Genomic DNA, 22096 nt, shown 5'->3' on the forward strand with positions numbered 1-22096 from the left:
CAAAATAACCAAATACTTACGAGCTGCTTTAATCTGTCTCTGTGTAGCTTTGTATCTTACATGGCCAAGTCCAAGTACTGCATAATGATCTTGGTTCTGATAAAGACACAAAAGGAAGTCAAATTTGAAATGAAGCCATATATCCTATCCCTTGTGTTGCTATCCTAATACGGTGTTTCCCAAAGTGAGACTCTCATAATAGAAGTTTAGTGAGATATTCCACATGAGTCCTGAGGTCACAGAAGTTTAGGAAACATGGACCACTGTATATCTAGCCTTCTTTATAATCTGTATACACAGAAAGCAAACAAAGGCTCTGAGAAGCCCTGCAGTTAAAAACAAACAAACAAACAAAAAACCCAAAACAAAAACAAGCAGACAAAAACCTATAAAGTCTAGTATTTTTTGAAATCACTTTACCAAATAACTCTTTTTTCTATTAATACAAATTAATATTCTATGGCTATCCTTAAATCAGGGTATAGCCAGCAAGATTTCAGAACTGAGGGGAGCATTACAGAAGCCCCAGTAGGTTCGGCCAATGGCAACGACAGTATAGGAACCATGTGGAGCAAAGAAGGTTGGATGAACATTTTGAGAAACTGGTGTTTCTTTGGATAGGAAGCTCCTGCTTTCATTTTCCTTGCAAATTTAGAGGTTGAGGCAGCACTTGAGCAAAGGCTCCTGACAGAACTCAAAGGGTGTATCCAGTATCAGAGAATGAGTGGGAAGAAAGGGGAGTTGAAGGTATAAAACATGGACGAATAAAGATCAAATAGGATCAACTGGTTTTCCTTTAAATTCAGGACTGCAAACTCCCAATGGATGGGTTCCTTGATCATGCCTGGCATTCACACTTCACTCCACTCTCTAAAACTATTATTACATACCTTGGTCCTCTAGTCTTTCCTTAAGCTTCATAGCCCCTGCTCCACCCTCTCATCAATGGCCTTGTTTCCTGCTTAATGAAAACTATGTAAATTACCATACTCAAATTCCTGCATCTTTTTGCCATTGTCCTGCATCCATGTATCTTTTACCTTTCCCTCACCACTGAGAAAGCCTGTCCTACTAAGACAAATTACTCCATTCCTCTTCTTGGTTCTAAACACCATCTTCTCTACATCTCTCAAATGCTAGCATCTTTCCGCTGTCTTCTAAATTTCAACTGAATTATTTTTATCAGTATTAGAAGATGCTCTGTTATCGCTCCTCATTCAGACCTTGCTTGTGTTTCTTTGCTTCCCATCATTACTTCTTGAAAAAGCTGTCCTACTTTAGCTCTACATTCTCTAGCATTTACTTTTCAAATCACTCCAATCTAGTTCTACTCTGTCCATTCTCAGCCCTGGGGTTATGAAGCTGCTCTCTTCAGACTCAATTTCCAACTGCCAAATACAAGATCACCCAACTGCCTTTACTTGACTTCAACTTTCACTGGCAGCACGGTGACTCTTGAAACATTATCTTGCTTTAGTTTCTGTGAATCCACTGTTTTTCTCCCATCTTTCAGTAGCTTTTCCAGTTATTCTGACTGGCTTCTCGATGCCCTGCAAAGCTCAGTCCTGGGGTTTCTTTCTGTCTCTCTCTCTATTTGGTCCAAGGTGATCTGATCCGATGCCAGGACTGGAAGATGGTAAGTGCCCTGTAAATGTTCATGACTCCCTAGTTCACTATAACACAGACGTCTGAGTTCCAGATGCAGAGTAACACAACACCATGCCCCCCCACAAACTTCCTTTTCCTTCAGTGCTGTGCTGGTGACCACCACCACGGTCTAACAGGTGACTCAAGCTGGGGTGATCAGGGGTCTTCTAAATACGTCCCCTTCTCTTGGGCAGCACAATCAAGGTCTCCAAGACTCATCAAGTCTACCTCTCCTCAAAGCAAATCTTTCTCCTCTGTCTCAAAACTTGGCTACAAATTTAGTTCAAGCATCAAGCATTCACTTGTACACTAGCCCTATAACAGTAAACTATTCCCTTCCCCTCTCATCCTGCTCTCCCTTTTCAAGCAAATTTCTGTACTACCAGAAATTACTTTTCTGAAATTAGCTCAGAAACTTCAGATGATGTCTTACTGTCCTGAAAGCAAAATATAAATTCCTTCCTTGGTATGGCATAAGGAGGACCCTCCAGAGTTCATTCAGATTCTGTTTTCAGTCTGATTTCTCACCACCACCCTTTCATGTGCTACTCTACCCTTCACCAAGTCCTGAAGAGGCAGCACATATTCTTTCACTCCTTTTGTCTTTGCATATCTATTCCTTCTGACCAGAACACCTTTTCTCCCTCTTACTTCAAAGATTGTCCCTTAAGGGTTTAAGACCACTCAGACATGACCTTTTCTGTGAAACCTTTCTGGATTTCTCCAGTAGAGCTAGTATCCTATGGCTAGTGCTGTCCCACTCAGGATTTGGCCATAAACAGGTGCTAAATTATGATTATTTTGTTGAATCATTTTAAAACATGGCTTAATAATGGAAAACTGCACCTGACTGAACAAGATTCAGATATTAAATACCTTCCAGTCTTTGGGATCAAGTGTTTTCAGCATGGGAAACTCTTCTAACTGCAATTCTTCATCTTCCGATTCTTCTGATAACTCTTTCTTATCCTCCAGTTCCTGAAAAGAGGCAGAAGCATTTCTGTTTCTCCTCTTAACAAAAGCTTCAAACCATCTTCCCACAGGTTCAACTTGACAGAGTGTTGAGGCTGTGATTGAAAGTGTTAAGAGAGGCTTCAGTGTATTGCACAGAATAAATCTGTTCCAAGGCAATAAATAATATCAAACCAGTGACAGCATAAGTATATAATTTCAAAACCATCAACTGAGAAAATAACTGCAGTAATCCAGTTAACATGAGAATAAGCAATAAATAATCATTTCCTAGTATTTACAGAGAGTTAATCAACATCTTCCAATTATCCAATAAAACAGGACATTCAGCAATGTCGATAAATTGATACTTTTCTGAGGAAATGAGAGGAAGATGAGGGTTAGGGAGAGATGTTTCTAACTGCCTTCTTTTTAGACTAATAATTGTAATAAAGTAACAAATAATTGTAAACTCATAAACAGCTAGCCTCATCAAAAAAATCTAAAACCAACTAAAAATATTTTACTTATTAAAACCTGAATTTAGATAGCTTTCAAACATTTTAAGAATTCACTAGCAATGATTTTTTCTGAAAGACAATTTTCAAGCAGCTAACAGGGATTTACTAATGAAACTGTGCTTTAGTGGAACAGCTCTGAAATCAAAAGCTGTGAATTTCAGCGTGGGTCTGGCTATTAGTAGCTATGTGAAATGAGTCAGAGATGCCTTCAACTGTAAAATGGGAATACTTATCTGCTTCCTTGTAAAACTGGATGACAAACTATGAAAGCATTTTGAAAATCAGAGAAACAAAGAAAAGTGAATTCGCTCACTCGTGTCTGACTCTTTGCCACCCCGTGGACTGTGGCCTACCAGACTCCTCTGTCCATGGAATTTTCCAGGCAAGAGTACAGGAGTGGGTTGCCATTTCCTTCTCCAGGGGATTTTTCTAACCCAGGGATAGAACCCAGGTCTCCCACATTGCAGGCAGACCCTTTACATCTGAGCCACCAGAGAAGCCCCAAACTGTTAAATGAAAGTAAGTCTTTATCATTATTCCTGGGAAGTGCGGTAAGTCACTATACCTTTGTACATTAACAATTCAAGAAAGGTAATTTGGGTCAGGAAAAGAGTGAGCATCTTGATTTCAATTTTTTATTTCAAATGAAAGCAAAAAGCTGTATTGTCTAATAATAACTCAGATTTAAGTCTTTCTTTGTACCGAATGGCCACAATTTTGTAAAACTATTTCCGCTTTTCATGTTTTACTTGGGTAGGAAAACTGAGGTTTCTTCTACCATTCACAGAAGATTCCAAACCACTATGTTCAAGAAGCACGACCTGTGTAGTGCAGGTGTGGCTTTCAAGCCTTTCTATTTGCGAGATTACAGAGAAACCTCTGTAAGTAGGAACACAACATGTGCCGTGAAATATGTCTGAAACCACAAACAAGCGTCTATATACGTAGTTTTGATAATCAATGAAATCATTGAAAACTAGAGACTCTTTAAATTTACAATACCATGACTGTCCTGGGCTATAAATCTAAGAAGCTGCAGCAGCAGGGGAACTTTCTCTCCCTTAAACAAAAACAGAAGACAGTTGATTTACATAGGACGTTTCGCTTAATGACTGCCTTTAAAAGTCTGTCTACACGGGTCTTACCACCACCACACAGTGGTCTTTTCTTACCGAATATAAAGAGCACTGTTTGGGTTGGGACATCTAAAAAACAAAGCCGGAGCAAATGTACAGAGGGAGAAAGGTGTTTAAGTGAGCGCCGGCAGCAAAGCTTTGTAGGGGCTCAGGCACGTGGGGACCTAGCTGCGGGCAGTTTCTTGCCTTAGGCAAGGAGATGCTTGTAAGAACTTTTTTAGGGTACTGGAGGGTTCGGGACCGAACTGCTCCGCCTGATCCATGAGTCAGCAGCAGCGACACGAGGAAGAAATTGTGGGGGCAGAAGGAAGACGCCCCCCTCCCTCCTTCCTTCCAGTCTGAGGAAAGACTTCTGCGTAACAGGGAGCAAAAACACACTCGTCACGTCGCTGCCCCGCACTCGATAAGCTAGCTGCCACGGGCAAGGATAGAGAGGTTACGGGGTCGCCAAGGTGGAGGACCGAGGGAGGGGCGGCTGAGGCTAGACGGAGCCGGGCTGAGTGGGCACGTACCAGAGGTCAGAGCGTGGGTGATGGCGGTGCCCTGGCCGTCTGCAGCGCTTGGCAGGAGGAGCATGATGACGCCGGAGCCAGCCCCGCGGGCGCAGCGGCTCGCGTCCCAGGAGGGCGCTTAGAGTCCCTCCAGCTCTACCTCCCTGTCCGAGCCTCGCGCCTTGGCTCTACGAGGTCCAGGAACCGGCGCATGGAGACGGCCAATAACTACTTCCGGGATGAATCCTTCGTGGTGCGTAGGCCAATCCCACCCCCACTCCCCTCGGCCAACGTGTGCGGCTGCCTAGGTCCTTTACTGACTAATATCCGGCTGGGGACCAAGATTCACGAATGAAAGGTTCCTAGAATTATCAGTTCCCTGGTTAAAAAAAAAAAAAAGGATTAATTTCCACTTCCAGTGCAATACATAGAACATGATTTTCTAAAGCAGCTCTTACTATATTCTTTTCCTTTTTAAGTTACTACTACTTTATTAGTCTGAATGTAACCGTTCATTTTTGTAGTAGCTCTACTTGTTAAAAGGTGAAAAGATGTGTAAGAATTAGTATTGAGAATAACTGTTACAGCCTACACCTTTATAGAGAATTCTGTACCTACAACTCTAGTGCAATTATGTTTACCTAAATAATAGAAAGTGAAAGTGAAAGTGGCTCAGTCATGTCTGACTCGTTGCAACCCCATGGACTCTCCAGACCAGAATACTGGAGTGGGTAGCCTTTTCCTTCTCCAGAAATAATAATAGAAGCTAATGTTTGTTGTGCTATTACTAGTTTACCTGTGGTATCTCATTTAACACTCCTATCATTTGCAGAAGAAACCCCTCTTCAGTGTTAGATCCTAATCCAAGGCCAACAATCATTTTACACTGCTCTAGCAGCATCAGGTTTTCTTTCAGGATATTCCCAATTACAGGACTCTGGGACTAAATTGTTCATTAAAGACTGTATGATTCCTTTGAGGACTGAAGTAAAAAAGCAAGAATTAGCAAAAGGAAAACAGTGGGTGAAAATTCACAGACCCTCCCACCCCCCAACTCCCACTCCCATTACCCCTTCCAGAGTATCTGGATTAGGTTGTGCAAAAGAAAAGACTTGATGTACCCACTTTTCTCCAAAGAGAACCAGAAATAAGCAAATTATTATCTAGGAATTAATTTTCATTGTTAAAATACATTGACTTTACCTGTATATGCTGTATGACAAAACTGGTATTTCAAAAACTAATCAATCTCCCACTAAAACTCTTATTGACCCCTTTCTTTATTAATTTTCAGTTCAGTTCAGTCGCTCAGTCCTGTCTGACACTTTGCAACCCCATGGACTGAAGCACGCCTCCCTGTCCATCATCAACTCCCGGAGTTTACTCAAACTCTTACGTCCATCGAGTCGGTGATGCCATCCAACCATCTCATCCTCTATCGTCCCCTTCTCCTCACTCCTTCAATCTTTCCCAGCATCAGGGTTTTTTTCAGATGAGTCAGTTCTTTCCATCAGGTGACCAAAGTATTGGAGCTTCAGCCTCAGCGTCAGTCCTTCCAATGAACATTCAGGACTGATTTCCTTTAGGATTGACTGGTTGAATCTCCTTGCAGTCCAAGGGGCTCTAAAGAATCTTCTCCAACATCACAGTTCAAAAGCATCAATTCTTCGGCGCTCGGCTTTCTTTATACTCCATCTCTCACATCCATAGATGACTACTGGAAAAACCATAACCTTGACTAGACAGACCTTTGTTGGCAAAGTAATGTCTCTTTTTTTAATGTGCTGTCCTAGGTTGGTCATAACTTTTCTTCCAAGGAGTAAGTGTCTTTTAATTTCATGACTGCCATCACCATCTGCAGTGATTTTGCAGCCCCCCAAAATAAAGTCTGACACTGTTTCTCCATCTATTTGCCATGAAGTGATGGGACCAGATGCCATGATCTTAGTTTTCTGAATGTTGAGCTTTAAGCCAACTTTTTCACTCTCCTCTTTCACTTTCATCAAGAGGCTCTTTATTAATGTAACCACTGTTAAAACAAGCTCCAAGGTTCAAGATAACCGGACTTCATTTTCTTAATAAATTTTTTCTCACACCTCTTCCATCCATTTTCATCATAACCTTTAAATTGTAGTGAAATAACATAAAATTCTCATCTTAACCATTTTAAAGTGTGCAGTTCAGTAGTGTTAAGTACATTCACTCTGTTGTGCACCCAATCTCCAGTACTCTTTTCATCTTGCAAAACTGAAACTCATGGTGTTAAATAACAACTCCCCATTTCCACCACCCCATGCCCCCATCAACCATCATTTAACTTTCCATCTCTGAATTTGACCCCTATAGGTACCTCCTATAAGTGGAATTATACACTATTTGTCTTCTTGTGACTATTCCCTTAGCATAATTTCCTCACAAGTGGTTATGTGTCAGATTTTTTTCTTTTTAAGGCTGAATAATATTCCATTGTATGTACATCTTATTTATGCATTCATCTGTTGACTGGGTTGCTTCCACCTTTCAAGTATCATGAATAACGTTGCTACTAATATGGAGGTACAACTATCTCTCTGAGACCCTGCTTGTGTGTATTCTTGTGTGTATATACCCAGAACTGGAATTGCTGGGTCATGTGACCATTCCATTTTTAACTTTCTGAGGTACTGCCATACTGTTTTCCATTGTAGTTACACCTTTTAAATATTTCTATAGCTATACACAAGGTTTCCCTTTTCTCCACATCCTCACCAACACTTTTTTTCCCCTTTTTCTTGATAATAACCATTCTAACAGGTATGAAAGAATGTTTCATAGTTCTGATTTGCATTTCCTCAGGGCCTAATGATGCTGAACATCTTTTCCTGTGCTTGTTGACCATTTGTAGAACTTCTTTGGAGAGATATCCATTCAAGTACATTGTCTATTCAAAGAATCAGGTTTTGTCCTGAGTTTTTTAGTTTTTTCTATTCTCTTTTGAAGACACCACATAGCTTACAGGATCTTAGATCTCCCACCAGGGATTGAACATGGGCTCCCACAGTGAAAAAGCTCTGCGTCCCAATTTCTGGACCTCCAGTTCTAACCTTTGGACCAAGTTTTAGTCTTTTATATATTCTGTATGTTAACCCTTTATTAGATACATGACTTACAAGTATCTTCTTCCATTCTGTAGATTGCCTTTTCACTGCTGTGTACAGAAAGGTCAGACTTTTTTTTTTTTCTTCTCTGAATTCTACAATTGTCTCCTAATTGCTCTCTTCTGTTCCTCATCTCCTGAATTCATTTCTTTCAAAACCTGTTTTCCCTGACTTCCCTGTATCTGAAGACGGTACCACTCCTTAGCAGCGAGCTCAAAAATGGCAACAATTTACCTCCCGATCCGTCGTTAACATCAAATTAATGAACAACTTCAACTTACGTTCACTCTATAAAACAAACCACTACTCACTGCATATCTAATAAGCCAGGTACTTTACAAACGTCGTTGTTTAATGCCTCCACAATACTCTGAGGTCAAGAGGAAAATTAAAGCACAGAGATTAAAGAAGTTACCCCAAAGTACAGCGTAAATGACTAAAGCAGGATTTAAACTCAGCAACCTGAGCCTGTATTGGTCTTGAAATCTGTTGCTGAGGGATCTCGCCACAGTGAGAGGCTGAACGAGAGCGACGTTCGCCCTCAAACTGGGATATCTTCCCCCTTCCCCGCTTCGCCGGGTGCAACGCCAGCGAGTGACGCCCACGGCGCTCTTTTGCCTGGCGCCGCAGTAAAAAGGCCCGCGGAGCCGGCTTTACTTCCGGTGAGGAAGGGAAAGGTGGGGGCACCACCGGAAGCGAGGAAGGTGCTGTGTAATCACCGAGCTGAGGTACTTGGAGCCCTTAAAATGCCTGATTACCTCGGTGCTGATCAGAGGAAAACTAAAGAAGATGAGAAGGACGACAAGCCCATCCGAGGTCAGTTGACACAGGCGGGGGCTCCGGGCCGCGTCAGGACCGGTCTTGGCCCGGCGTGGGGGGAGGGCAGTGGATTCCAGGTTGGCTCTGACGCTTTTGTGCCGCTGGTGATTTAGTCTGGTGCGGCAGCCGGGTTAACCGGCTGGTCTGCTCTCTCCCCTCTTTCTGTCCCCCGTCTTGTGTTCATCTCTCGCTGAATGAAATGTTTATTCACATGCAGCTCTCAGGCCTTGAAGAAATCACGCACTCCACTTGGTCTTGCAGGCCTTGAAAACTTCCCCGCCTGGTGGTGGTTGCTTCCGCCCCCTCAAGTGACAACTTGCTGCTATCATTGCAGCGCCAGGATCCTGAGACATAACTGTAAAAAAAAAAAATTCCTTTGACTAGGTAATGCATTCACATGATTCAAAACCCCAAAGAGAAAAAGATAAATTGAAAAGCGTCATCCTTGACCGCGGCCATCCCTCCACAGAGGAAGCTGATGTTGCCATTTTGCCTCATCTTTCTATACATTTTCTGTGTACATACAAGCAAGTTTGCTTATATATTCCTATTCTTTTTAAAAAAAGAAAAACATAAATGTAACTTTCTGTACATCTTGCTTTTTAAAAAAAATCTTAGTATGTTTTAAGAGTTTATATCATTATATAGAGTCAGTGTGAACTGTATAAAATCCAGATTATTGGACGTTCAGTCACGTATGAATTAATCATCATTGATGGACATTTCGTTTTCTTCTAATCTGTCGGCCATTATAGAGCGATGAATAACCTTGTTCATGTAACTCTTAGCACATGCACAAACACAAGCTGTAGGGTAAATTTTAGAAATGCAGTTGAAGTTTTTCCTTTTTGACATTTTTATAGACAATGCTGGATTACTCTCCTTAGAGACCATATCACTTGACCCTTTACCCGCAACACTTTCCTTCATGATTTCTTTCCTTTTGCATTCTCATGTTTATGCTGTTTTGCTTCTTATAGGTTATTTTAAAATGTTCTTATGGTGGTTTTTTGCTTTTTGTTTTCTCTTAACTCTTTTCTTTCTGAACAAGTTCAACCTCTCCTAGCATCCTGTCTTCTTAATAGTCACCCACCCCTCAAAGAAGCATTTCCTCTCCACTTTCATCTCACTCTTTCCTTGAAAGAGGTGCTCAGTCACCCAGTGGAAAACTTAGTCATTGATTTAACATTTCATCTGTGTATTTCTCTGGATGTTATAATTCTGTAAACATATTAACAGGTTTATCCCTTGGATACAGTTATAACTAACATGTGTAGAATTTTTTGTGTTTCTAAATTCATGTCTTACTTGATCTTAAGGAAACACTGAGGCTAATGTTCTTTCAGGTGAGAAAACTGATGCTCAGAGAAATTAAGTGGTTTTTCCAAGGTAACTTAGCAAATGCATGACCCTGCTGGGACTCAAGTCGTTTTGATTCTTAAAGTCTTTGGGCTCTCGGTTCTTGTTATGTCATATCACTCTGAAGCTATTTTATATAATGTTAAGAATCTGCCTTCGCCCAGTTAGATAAAAGTTCCTTGAGTCCAGGAACTAATTGATGGTTATATTTATATCACTACAACTTTGCACAGTTCTTCTCATTTGGTGTAGTTTGAATTGAACAGAAAAAATTGTAAGCTCAAGTTTCTTTTGTTTGAATTTCATGTGTTATCTCTCTTCTTTTAGCGCTGGATGAAGGGGATATCGCCTTGCTGAAAACTTATGTAAGTCTTTTCAGTATCTACAAAATACAGATGTTTTGTGTTGAAGTAAGGACTCTGTTGGTATTGTGTTTCCAGAATAGTTAGAAGAGACTTTCAGCAGTTTAATCTTCACTGAAAAATGTTAAATATCTACAGTTTCTATCTAGAATAAATCAGAAGCTTATACATCATTTTTATACTATTTGTAATTAAAGTGTGATACTAAATGGAAAGATATTTGAAATAATTTACACAAACATTTACTGTATTGAAAATGTATGAAAATGAATTAACTGAAATGCTAAGTTTTAATGCATAGAAATGGGCCTCAATTTTAGATAATTTCAGGTATCACGTTCATTCATTATCTTGCATGAAAATGGTGTGTTGCCTGCTTGGGGGGGTATAGGTTGGTTCAGGAATTGTTCTGAAAATAAGAAACTCTCTACTTTCATTTTACAAGCTTTAGGACAATAAGAGCTATTACAATGTAACTTAAAAGTTTTTGTTAATATAGTTTAATAAATTGTTGATATCCTTTATCTCCTAGGGTCAGAGCACTTACTCTAGGCAGATCAAACAGGTTGAAGATGACATTCAACAACTTCTCAAGAAAATTAATGAGCTCACCGGTATAAATATATTTTATTCCTGTTTCCTTTCTTTATGTGTAATGGTTTAATTATATTAAAGGAGCGGAAATACAAATGTTACTCTTTAATTAATCATACATTTTAAAAAAGTCATCCTTTACCAAAAACTATTTGCTACAAATAAATATGCTATTCCTCTTATAGTTTGTTTTCACTTTAAAAGCCAAAATAGAAGAGAATTCTTCCATAGAATCAGCGCCAAAATTCCATATTAACCACAAAAATCCATTATGCACTAAACTAATACACTCTAAGTTTTTATTATTGTTTCCTTTTTTCTTTCACTTTTTAAAGTTTTTTATGTCTACTGTTAGTCATCCCTATTCTACTCTTAATTGCTAACAAGGAGTATTATAAAATCCAGTCTTCCAGATTTAAATTATGTATTATTTCTGCCGAAGTGTGTAAAGCAGTATGTGTAACTTTATTTTCACAGAGAATAAACTAAAAAATGAAATGTAAAAAAAAAAAAATTCCCCTTATCTGTTAAGAAATTGCATCTCATTTAATAATCTCTCTCACTACTTCTACAAGCAAGTTTAATGCTTAGCAATTAAGAAACATCATCCTTTAAGCAAGTAATGTTTCTGTTGGTCAAGGCCAAGTTCAATAGACTCTAATAAACAAGTCAGAATTTCTTGAATAAAAATATAATCTTACATGGTATTTATTGCTTGAAGTAAGCAGACTGTAGCCTAGTAGTTAACTTTTCTTCTTGAGAACTTGAGTGGTGAAGTTTTATAGTATTTGACCTGCACAAAAAAATGTCAAACGTGGCATTACATTTTTGGCCTATGTGTCCTTTGGGGCAGTAGTTTTCACTTGGGGTGATCCCCCTAGGACATTCGGCAGTGTCTGGACTCCTCTTGATTCTCCTATCTTGACGGGGAAGTGGTGCTAGTGATGTAGTGGGCTAGAGGCCAGGGATGCTCCCAGCCGTTCTGGGATGCACAGGACGATGCCAGCAACCAGTTACTCAGTCCGAAATGTGAGTATTGCTGAGGTTGAGAAAGCTTGCAGTACATTTCAGTGAGTTTTGTGATCTTTCTTTATGTAGGTATTAAAGAGTCTGACACTGGCCTGGCTCCACCAGCACTCTGGGATTTGGCTGCGGATAAGCAAACACTCCAGAGTGAGCAGCCTTTGCAGGTTGCGAGGTACGCATAGTGGTCTCTGGAAATTTATTTTTTATCTGTACTTTTGAGTATAAGGCAATAGTTCATAAAGAATTTTTATTCCATATTCCAAGTAAATAAAGCTTTCTCCAAAAGTATCTGGGGTTAAAATTTTATGCTTTTAATAATAATTCAAGAAATAGGCAAAGACATAATCATATAAAAGATTTAAATGATATAGGAAAATACAGAGCAAAATACAAAAACCTCCTTTTCCCTCCTCACTGTTCATAAGTGATGATGTTCAGACATCAGTGCTCCTTTGGACACTCATGTTAAGTATTTTTCTGGGTATGTGCATACATACCTATAGCATAGCTTACTAGAAGTGGAACGGGGACAGAGGTATTTACTGTTTTGAAATGTGTGGAGAAAAAAATGGTTCGGCCAGTTTAAACTCGAAATGTATATTTGCCTGATCAGTGTTAAGATACGTGATTATTGATTTTTACACTTTTGCCACTTGGGCAAAAAACCCAGCTCACTTTAATTTGTATTGTGCTAATGACTAGTATGATACCTACTTCTTTTTTTTTTTTTTTTGATACCTACTTCTTATTAAACATTTTTTTTATCTGTGGTGCTGGGCTTTCATGTCCTTCAGTATGTAGATTTTCTTGAAACTCTTGGTAAATGATTTCTTTGCATTTTCTTGGTCCTCTGTTCTGGACTTTTGTTACTGATACTGGATTGTTTGGATACGCTAATCTTTCTTTCCTGCTTTTCTGTGTCTTTTTGATCTACTTTTTCGTGATCTTTTCTTAACTTTGAGTCCATGTATTAATTTTGTTCCCCCTCTCACTTAAGTTTTTAATTTCTGAGAGCTTTTCTTTCTTTCGGTGTATATGTTTTGCTTTTTGAATGTCCTGTTCTCATATCACGGTCATAATATGTTGTTGTCGTCTCTAAGGAAGCTAAGCCTAAACTGGAAGGTTTCTGTTTCCTCTAAGATGGTTTTTCCCTCGTTTCTTGCTTGGTGTCTTTTTTTAAAAAATTTATTTATTTTAATTGGAGGCTAATTACTTTACAATATTGTGGTGGTTTTTGCCATACATTGACATGAATCAGCCACAGGTGTACATGTGTCCTCCTGTCCCAAGCCCCCCCTCCCCCTCCCCTCCCCATCCCATCCCTCTGAGTCGTCCCGGTGCATCGGCTTTGCCCTGTTTCATGCATCAGACTTGGACTGGTCATCTCACATATGGTAATATACATGTTTTAATGCTATTCTGTCAAGTCATCCCACCCTCGCCTTCTACAGAGTCCAAAAGTCTGTTCTTTACATCTGTGTCTCTTGCTGTCTTGCATATAGGGTTGTCGTTAACCATCTTTCTAAATTCCATATATATGTGTGTTAATGTACACATATTATATGATACAGAATTATACAGAATTAATATACTCTATTGGTATATTTCTTTTTGACTTACTTCACTTTGTATAATAGGCTCCAGTTTCATCCACCTCATTAGAACTGACTCAAATGCATTCTTTTTTATAGCTGAGTGATATTCCATTGTGTATACGTACCACAGCTTTCTTATCCATTTGTCTGCTGATGGACATCTAGGTTGCTTCCATGTCCTGGCTATTGTAAACAGTGCTGCAGTGAACACTGGGGTGCACGTGTCTCTTTGAGTTCTGGTTTTCTCGGTGTGTGTGCCCAGCAGTGGGATTGCTGGGTTGTGTGGCAGTTCTATTTCCAGTGTTTTAAGGAATCTTCACACTGTTCTTCCATAGTGGCTGTACTGGTTTGCATGGTGTGTGTCTTTTATGCTAGATGTCTGATAATCTTTGGGCTTCTGTTTTAGTGGGAGGCAAAAAAGCTGATAGATGCTCTAGATTCGGCAGTGAAGCATGTCTGTCCTAAACATCACTGTAGCTTATATGATTGAATGTTTAGTTGGGGAGCCTTCAGTGTCAGTATCTTTAGATCTTTTTGTTTTGACGGTCATTTTTCCTAGAGAAGTTGTCTTCTGTCTCCTGTTGTTTCCAATCTCCAATATTTTGGAAGAACAGTGGAGGTAGGGGTCTAGGGAATGTCAACAGCAGGTTCACTTACGTTTAATCGCCCTTCCCGTCTCACCTCCACACCCGCCTCATTTTCAGTCAAGTTAGTACCACCACTGCCACCATCCTACCCCTTGCCCCAGCATTTCTTGGTACCTTCTGTTTTACCCTCTGCCAAATATTTTCACCACCTCCAAACAAAACCCAAACACATTAACTGCCCCTATTCCCCTTTCTCTTAGGACATGGCAGCTACTAATCTACTCTCTCTGTATGGATTTGCCTATCCTGGATATTTCATGTAAATGTAATCATGTAATGTATCACCCTTTGTTTCTGACTTTAGCTTCACATAATGTTTTAAGCTTCATTCATGTTGTAGCTTGTATCAGAACATCATTCTTTATAGCCAAATAATATTCCAGTCTAATTTCTCTCTTCCTTGGTATTCTCTGTTGGGTAAGACATTGTTCTCACACTTCCCACTAATTCTTTAGACATGGTTTCCTTTGGTTTTAAACAAAAACATTTATGACACGGATTAAAGATTCTGTTTAGTAAGACCAGTGTCTTCTTTCGGACTGACTTTCCCCTGTGTATGGGCCGTATCTTACTTGTCTTTGTGTCTCATAACTGTTTGATGGAAACTGACGTCAGTTTTGGAACTCAGATTTCTCCTTTCCCCAGGGTTTGTTTCTGTTGATTTGAAGTTTTTTGGTCAACCTTTTGTTATCCCCAACTGGTAAATGCTGCTTCAGACAGTTGATGTTAAGTAACTGCCACTGATTGTTTCCAATAAATGCCCTGTGGGGAGGGCGTCTGTAGACAGTGAACTCTGAGTCAGGTCAGATAAAAACAAATGCTGAGAACTTTTTAGCTAGCTGTCAGACAGGTCAGGAGTTCTCTGAGGCTGGGCTTTTGGAGGAGATCTGTTTCTTCATCCCTGCCTTCCCCCTGGGAGGCTCCTTGTTCCCACCTTCACCATGGCTGGGAGGCTGTTAGCTTTCAAGTCTTCCGCAAAGGTGGGGAGAGGGCTATGGGATTAAAGTGAGTTTAAATGCAAAACACTCACTGTTCTTACTGGGATTTAGCCTTTTTTTTTTTTTTTCCTAAACCTGTAGTTAATTTCCAGAATTCTGAGAATGTTGATTTGGACTGTTTTTGCCAGTGTTCTCTTTGCTTTTAAGGATGAACAGGTTTCAAAAGTCCTTACTTCAACGCTCTGCAAGTTGAGGTCCGTGTAATACATACTTTCTCAGCTGAGGATTAAAAAAATCTGTGTTGGCAGGGTCTGTCAGATAAAGTAGTGATGGATACTTTATTTAAAATTATACTTCCCTGGTAGACTTTGGCTAATAACAGAAAACGGAGTCCTGTCCACAATTTATGCTGCAAGGACAAAGCGTTCTTTACCTTACTCTTAGCTCTGCCTAAATGCACATTCCAGAGACTATTTTGTATTTCCCTGTATTTGTTGTGATAGCTTATAAGCTTTTTCTCATATGAGTTCTGTTTGTTTTTGTGTTTCTTCTGTAAGCAGATAGTATAGCAAATAGGGAATAGATTACTTTCTCCTGTGATGTATGCTGCTGCTGCTGCTAAGTTGCTTCAGTTGTGTCCGACTCTGTGCGACCCCATAGACAGCAGCCCACTAGGCTCCTCCATCCCTGGGATTCTCCAGGCAAGAATACTGGAGTGGGTTGCCATTTCCTTCTACACCTGTGATGTATGTGGGATAGCAAATTCACTTTCACCATAACCCATAGGAAGAAATATATTTAAGTTAAAAATAGCAGCAACAGTAAAAATGAGTTTGAAATATAAACTCAGGGAAAAATGAAAACAGATTTAAGAAAACATGATATAAGACAAGATGACAACTTTTAATAAGAAAAATAAAAGGGAGAATGCCTGAAGATACAGAGGAGTATCACTAATAAAGGGACATCGTTATGAAAATCAAGAAAGGGAACTTCCTAATGATGAACTATTTGGGTTTAATTTTACAGGGGAATATATCTTCTGAAATTTTACTGGCTTGACTAAAGCTGAGCAGACCCCTGGGACTGAGCATATTCTGTAGAGAGGGATCCTTAACAGTGGCCCAGTTTCTGCAGTTTACACCTGCTCAGTAGTGTACGGCTTGCCCAGGAGAGAATCCAGTTACTTCAACTCATTATTAGTGGTTCAGGTTCCTTACTCTAATCAAGCCTTTTGCCATGTTAGATGCACAAAGATAATCAATGCTGACTCAGAGGACCCGAAGTACATTATCAATGTGAAGCAGTTTGCCAAGTTTGTGGTGGACCTCAGTGATCAGGTGGCACCTACCGACATTGAAGAAGGGATGCGAGTTGGGTAAGGTTTCTATCTACAGTAAATACTCATCTTTCATTAAAAATGCCATGTCACATTCACGTCCTTGACTTTCTTTTGAGTGAATGAACTGGGTGTCATGGATTACCAGGGGGTAATCTAGTAGAGGACTGTGGTTGAATATCCTTTCTTCTGCATCTGCTTCCTGACCTCCCACCCCTACTTAGCCTTTCATGGCCTCAAATGTCAGGATTAAAGTAAGTACAAAATTTTAGAGTTGACTTTGCCTGTCTATTTAAGGTGACATGGTGTAGGTGGAGGAAGCACTTGCCCTAGGATGGTTATAAGGACTAAGTGAGTTAATGTAATTAATGTATGTAGAACACATGATAATTCAGTATTTTTTTTGTATGTGTTAGTGAGGATCTTTTTTTACCTCTTTAGTGTGGACAGAAATAAGTATCAGATTCACATTCCACTGCCTCCTAAGATTGACCCAACAGTTACCATGATGCAGGTAAGAAACTGCGGGAGGGGAAAGGAATGGCATGAATTTGAATACAGTTGCATTCATCTCAAAAAGTGTTGAAAGTTTTAACTGATAAAAAATGTTAATGTGTGCATGTATACTGAAGAGATTTTTTCAGATGAGAAAGTTCATCTGTCTTTTACTAGTTCGTCTCTCACGTAGTGTTATAACAGGTAGTACAGCTTTTGAGTCTAGGACATCAGCAGTGTATTCAATTTTTATTAAAATTCTTACTTGGTATAAGTCTTGATTTTTCTTTAGGGTATTGGGTCTACTCTACTGGATAGAACAATTAGTATTCAAAAGCGTGTGGCTCTATGTTGTACATTTTCGTCCTTCTCATAGGTGGAGGAAAAACCTGATGTTACATACAGTGATGTGGGTGGCTGTAAGGAGCAGATTGAGAAACTTCGAGAAGTAGTTGAGACCCCACTGCTTCATGTAAGTGGTTGAGACTGTTGCTTTTTAAATTTCTTTGTACAAAGATATGATAGCCTTTTGCCTACTGTGCACTAAAATTCTGCCTGTATATTCACTTTAAATATTTTTATTTTCCTAAATAAAAAATTTTGATGGGGTAGAGGGTAAAGGCGTGGAGAATTGGTAAGTTCCAGAAGAGAAGGCAAAAGGATTGAGCAGCCAACCCTATTCAAAAAAGAAAAATCTATTTAGAGTGACAAGGGAGGTTGAGATATAACCTTTATAAATATCTTAAATATGTTATAGTAGGTTATTATAAAAGAAGCAATGTGTTTTAATGAAATCAAGAAGAAATGGTCTTAAATTGAATCAAATTAAGCTTGGGGGGGGATAATGCAAAAAACCAAGATATTAAATATGAGATAATACTTTTGTTATTTAAACACTTTTTTTTTTAAATTAGGGGAAAAAAGTGTTTTTGTCAACCCTGGATAGTAGGATATCTTTAAAAGCCATTAAGCCTTGGGTATTAATGAGTCTGGATCTTATATCATAGAATAAGTAAAATTCTTATTTAGATCAAATGCATAAGTTGTGGACTTAATAATTTTGGTTTAAAAATATTGATGTAGAGATAGTCTTGTTTTTATCATAGAGAAGTGGTAAGTGTAAAAATTATGTCTCCTTCACAGCCAGAGAGGTTTGTTAACCTTGGCATTGAGCCTCCCAAGGGGGTGCTGCTCTTTGGTCCACCGGGTACCGGCAAGACACTCTGTGCTCGGGCAGTTGCTAACAGGACTGATGCTTGCTTCATTCGAGTTATTGGATCTGAACTTGTACAGAAGTATGTTGGTGAGGTAAAGTAAATTGATCATAATCAAGGAATATGTAGCTCTATGAAAGATTTATAAAGCATAGATGAAATTAAAATGGTGGTTCCACATCAGAAGCTTGAGACCTGAAATGTTTTGATTGATGGATTGTAATTAGTAGTTAAAAGTCTAGAAGCCACTAGTCTTCCCTTGTACTTATTTGGAAATAAACAACTGCTTAACATTTTTTATCAGTATGCTCCCTACTGAAGGGTGCCATTTTCTACAGATTTGGTTTATAAGATAAATACCCCAGCAATGCCCAGAGAGTGTATTAGAAAGTGTATTTACTTCAGGGGCCGTGTTTTATGTTCTTTTGATGAAGAGACCAGAGATTGTCTACATATGTGTGTGTGGAGGGGTGTATGTACACATAACAGACAGACTTTTTTTTTCATTAGGGAGTAAGTTTAGGGCTGAATATATTACATTGAAACATTAATGATTAGTATACTTAAAATGAGAATTAGAAAAGGATCTTCATATGTGGAGATATACTTTTATTCTTTGATCAAAACTTACAAATCAAATTCAGTGAACAGAAATGCCAAGTGCTCAGATTCTTTTATTTCTGCAAGTTTTATTGTTTGAAATGGTACCTTTATTTAATTGTGTTAATTTCATCTCTTCAAGTCTTAAAGTTATTGACTATTTAATAAGGACAGAATCATGAAATTACTTAATAGTGCTTTAAACCTAGTGAGATTAATTTGATGGAATAGGTAACACACTTTAATCTTTGTGAAAAAATTTTAGGTAATGATAGTTGATACTTGTAGGAAATACTGAAAAGTTTGAAGCATACCTATTAAGAAGATTTTAGACCAGGTCTGAATTAACAAATTATTTTTTTCATTAGGGGGCTCGAATGGTTCGAGAGCTCTTTGAAATGGCCAGAACAAAGAAAGCCTGCCTTATCTTTTTTGATGAAATTGATGCAATTGGAGGTATGAATGGTATCTCAGAACTTTAGGACTGAGTTTCATGAGGATTCTATAGTAGTATGTGTGGAGGTCCCTGATATGTTAATCTTGTGTGAAATTTTTAATTTCAACTCTTTTATGAGCTTTGGCCCATGAGAGCCACAGATCTAATGGTAGGACTACGCCATAAAGGGGAAAAGCATTAAATAGCATTGGTTTTTCTCAGCCTTTATCTTTGAACTTTCCCAATTTCATTCACAGAACTTGTATTTTCACACTTTGGCAACTCCTTACTTGAGATACAGCTTCACTTAATTGAATCAGAAAGCAGTTGAGGCATAATTTAATTGGTAGTAGTTCATAAAATGGGCTTCCCTAGTGGCTCAGATGGTAAAGCATCTGTCTGCAATGCTGGAGACCCAGGTTCAGTCCCTGGGTCAGGAAGATCCCCTGGAGAAGGAAATGGCAACCCACTCCAGTATTCTTGCCTGGAAAATCCCATGGACAGAGGAGCCTGGTAGGCTACAGTCCATGGGGTCGCAAAGAGTCGGATACGACTGAGCAACTTTACTTAGTTCATAAAATGTACATAAAATAATATTACTGGCTTCATAGATTTGATGAAATACAATATTAGCTGTGTGATCTAAACCAGTTGTCTTAACTAACTCTGAGCTCCAGTTTGCTTCTCTTATAAAAAGAGTAATTATAGCTTTATTTCATGGGTTTTTGAGAAGCTTGAAGTAAGTAAGAAATGTGATAGACTTTGAAAACTCTATACTGTTCTGTTGTTCCTTGGCTGTTGTTACAGTCTATACAAGTAATAATCCCTGTTAGCTCCTGAAGTGTTACGTCATTAGACAGTTGTGATTTAATGAACTCAGTGACAAAAGATATAGTGGACACTGTAGCACTGGTTGGGGACTGGTTGTTAGCCTTGCTTTTAGACTTGATGGGTGTTGGTGGGCTTTGGACATTCTTTAGTAAATGTTCAAGGGCCGTAATTTGACCAGTCTATAGATGTGGTGTGGTGACTTTGATGTCATTTTTGTAATACCTTTGGAATAAGCCTTATGATATGAGGATGCTCTGAATCCATGGTTTCCAAAGTGGATTTTATATAAAACTATTAGGGTATAGTTTTGTATAAAACTGTATTAGGGTATTGGAAGGAAGTACGGGAATTTTGGTTCATATTTAATCTCATTTTAACAATTTTTCATTTTGGTGTTTGATACTGTACATAATACATTAATACAACAGTATGTATTTGTACAATTTTAAAATGAAAAAATATATATCCGGAGGTCTTTTTTTGCACTGTACTGATTGAAATGAAGACGAGTGTTGACACTAGAGTATTTTAATATATCCAAATTGGTGTGACAGTAAGCTGTTACAGTTCTGCTGTATTATGGATTTAGCCATATTTTTGACAGTTTTGAGAATTTTAGAAGAGCGTGGCATTTTCTTACATATAATCAAATACCATTATAGTGCTAAAGTTTGCATATATTTTTGTTACCTAGTCCAGGTGTATATTGTGTCAAACAATGGAGGTGTTCTTGAGTGACTTAGAAAACAAAATTGCTTAAAGAAGATTTTAAAAAATACTTAAAAGAACCTATGTTAAATAAACCTATGATGAACCCTTTCTAATTAGTTTTGTGTAAAGCACAAAATTTACCTATAACTGAGAGGTTCCTTTGGGCTGGAGGGTGTGATATTCACCAGACAGAGTGCTTCTCTGAGTGAATGTGAAGATCATGTCTTTCCTCCTGTCTTCTCAGGGGCTCGGTTTGACGATGGTGCTGGGGGTGACAATGAAGTGCAGAGGACCATGTTGGAACTGATCAATCAGCTGGATGGGTTTGATCCTCGAGGCAACATTAAAGTGCTGATGGCTACAAACAGACCTGACACTCTGGACCCAGCGCTCATGAGGCCGGGGAGACTGGACAGGAAGATTGAGTTTAGCTTACCTGATCTAGAGGTGGGAACATCATTTCACTTTATTTTATTTTATTTTTTTGGATTTTTTTTTTCCCATTTATTTTTACTAGCTGGAGGCTAATTACTTTACAGTATTGTAGTGGTTTATGTCATACATTGACATGAATCAGCCATCATTTCACTTTAGAAAAGGGATTCTTGAAATTTTTTCCTTCCTGTGCTATTTTCCATTTTAACATTGTCACTTTCCCTATTTTCAGGGTCGGACTCACATTTTCAAGATTCATGCCCGTTCAATGAGTGTTGAAAGAGACATCAGATTTGAATTGCTAGCACGACTGTGTCCAAACAGCACTGGTAGGTGGGCAGGTCTTGCTTCTGTTTGTCGGCCTGGCTGTCTGGGTGGCTTTATTGAAGCCTGTTGCTTTCTTTTGTGTGAAAGGTGCTGAGATCAGAAGCGTCTGCACAGAAGCTGGGATGTTTGCCATCCGAGCACGGCGAAAAATCGCTACTGAGAAGGACTTCCTGGAAGCTGTCAATAAGGTCATTAAGTCCTACGCCAAGTTCAGTGCTACTCCCCGCTACATGACATACAACTGAGCCCGGCCGTGTTTGTGAAAACATCTCTTTTCGTTGGAATCCTGACCTTATACAGGTTTCTTAATAACCATTTCACACACAAAATAAATGGTTTTCAAAATTGTATGCTTTCTTCCCCGATATCTTTTTTTTTTTCTCTGCGGTACAATAAAGGGTGATATTTAATGCCATTAGACAGGAAAGCTGTTTTTGGACTCACTAACCATTTAAAGGTTCCAAATTGTAAAGTGCTCACTTTGA

At 38.9% G+C, this 22096-nt stretch overlaps 2 protein-coding genes across 3 annotated transcripts in view; one reads left to right on the top strand and one right to left on the bottom strand.

Moving 5' to 3' along the window:
* The window catches only part of DNAJC2 (DnaJ heat shock protein family (Hsp40) member C2), a 30208-nt gene extending 25179 nt beyond the window's left edge, over nucleotides 1-5029 (bottom strand). Inside the window, exons 1-3 of one of the 2 annotated variants that reach the window (XM_043462958.1) lie at nucleotides 4768-5029; nucleotides 2524-2625; nucleotides 21-96 (exon numbers count right to left, since the gene is read on the bottom strand). In XM_043462958.1, the coding sequence (XP_043318893.1) occupies nucleotides 21-96; nucleotides 2524-2556 (109 nt within the window). In that variant the 5' untranslated portion in view covers nucleotides 2557-2625; nucleotides 4768-5029. Of the gene's footprint in view, nucleotides 1-20; nucleotides 97-2523; nucleotides 2715-4767 lie in introns of both variants that reach the window. The other variant, XM_043462957.1, reaches the window with a different exon arrangement.
* Nucleotides 5030-8543: 3514 nt separating this feature from the next.
* On the top strand, nucleotides 8544-21961 carry PSMC2 (proteasome 26S subunit, ATPase 2). The gene is made up of 12 exons (XM_043462969.1): nucleotides 8544-8699; nucleotides 10389-10426; nucleotides 10956-11037; nucleotides 12116-12215; nucleotides 16470-16601; nucleotides 17004-17076; nucleotides 17434-17529; nucleotides 18201-18365; nucleotides 19240-19327; nucleotides 21094-21296; nucleotides 21517-21613; nucleotides 21699-21961. The coding sequence occupies exons 1-12, from the start codon at nucleotides 8630-8632 to the stop codon at nucleotides 21854-21856; spliced, it is 1302 nt and encodes a 433-aa protein (XP_043318904.1). The 5' UTR covers nucleotides 8544-8629; the 3' UTR covers nucleotides 21857-21961.
* The last annotated feature ends 135 nt before the right edge of the window (nucleotides 21962-22096 follow it).

Source organism: Cervus canadensis, chromosome 3, assembly GCF_019320065.1.
Source record: "Cervus canadensis isolate Bull #8, Minnesota chromosome 3, ASM1932006v1, whole genome shotgun sequence".
NCBI lineage: Eukaryota > Metazoa > Chordata > Mammalia > Artiodactyla > Cervidae > Cervus > Cervus canadensis.

Coding starts and splice junctions, on each gene's coding strand:
- PSMC2 (XM_043462969.1), top strand. CDS start 8,630: ATGCCTGATTACCTCGGTGCTGATCAGAGGAAAACTAAAGAAGATGAG. Junction 8,700..10,388: donor GGACGACAAGCCCATCCGAG/GTCAGTTGACAC, acceptor CTCTTCTTTTAG/CGCTGGATGAAGGGGATATC. Junction 16,602..17,003: donor GAAGAAGGGATGCGAGTTGG/GTAAGGTTTCTA, acceptor TTACCTCTTTAG/TGTGGACAGAAATAAGTATC.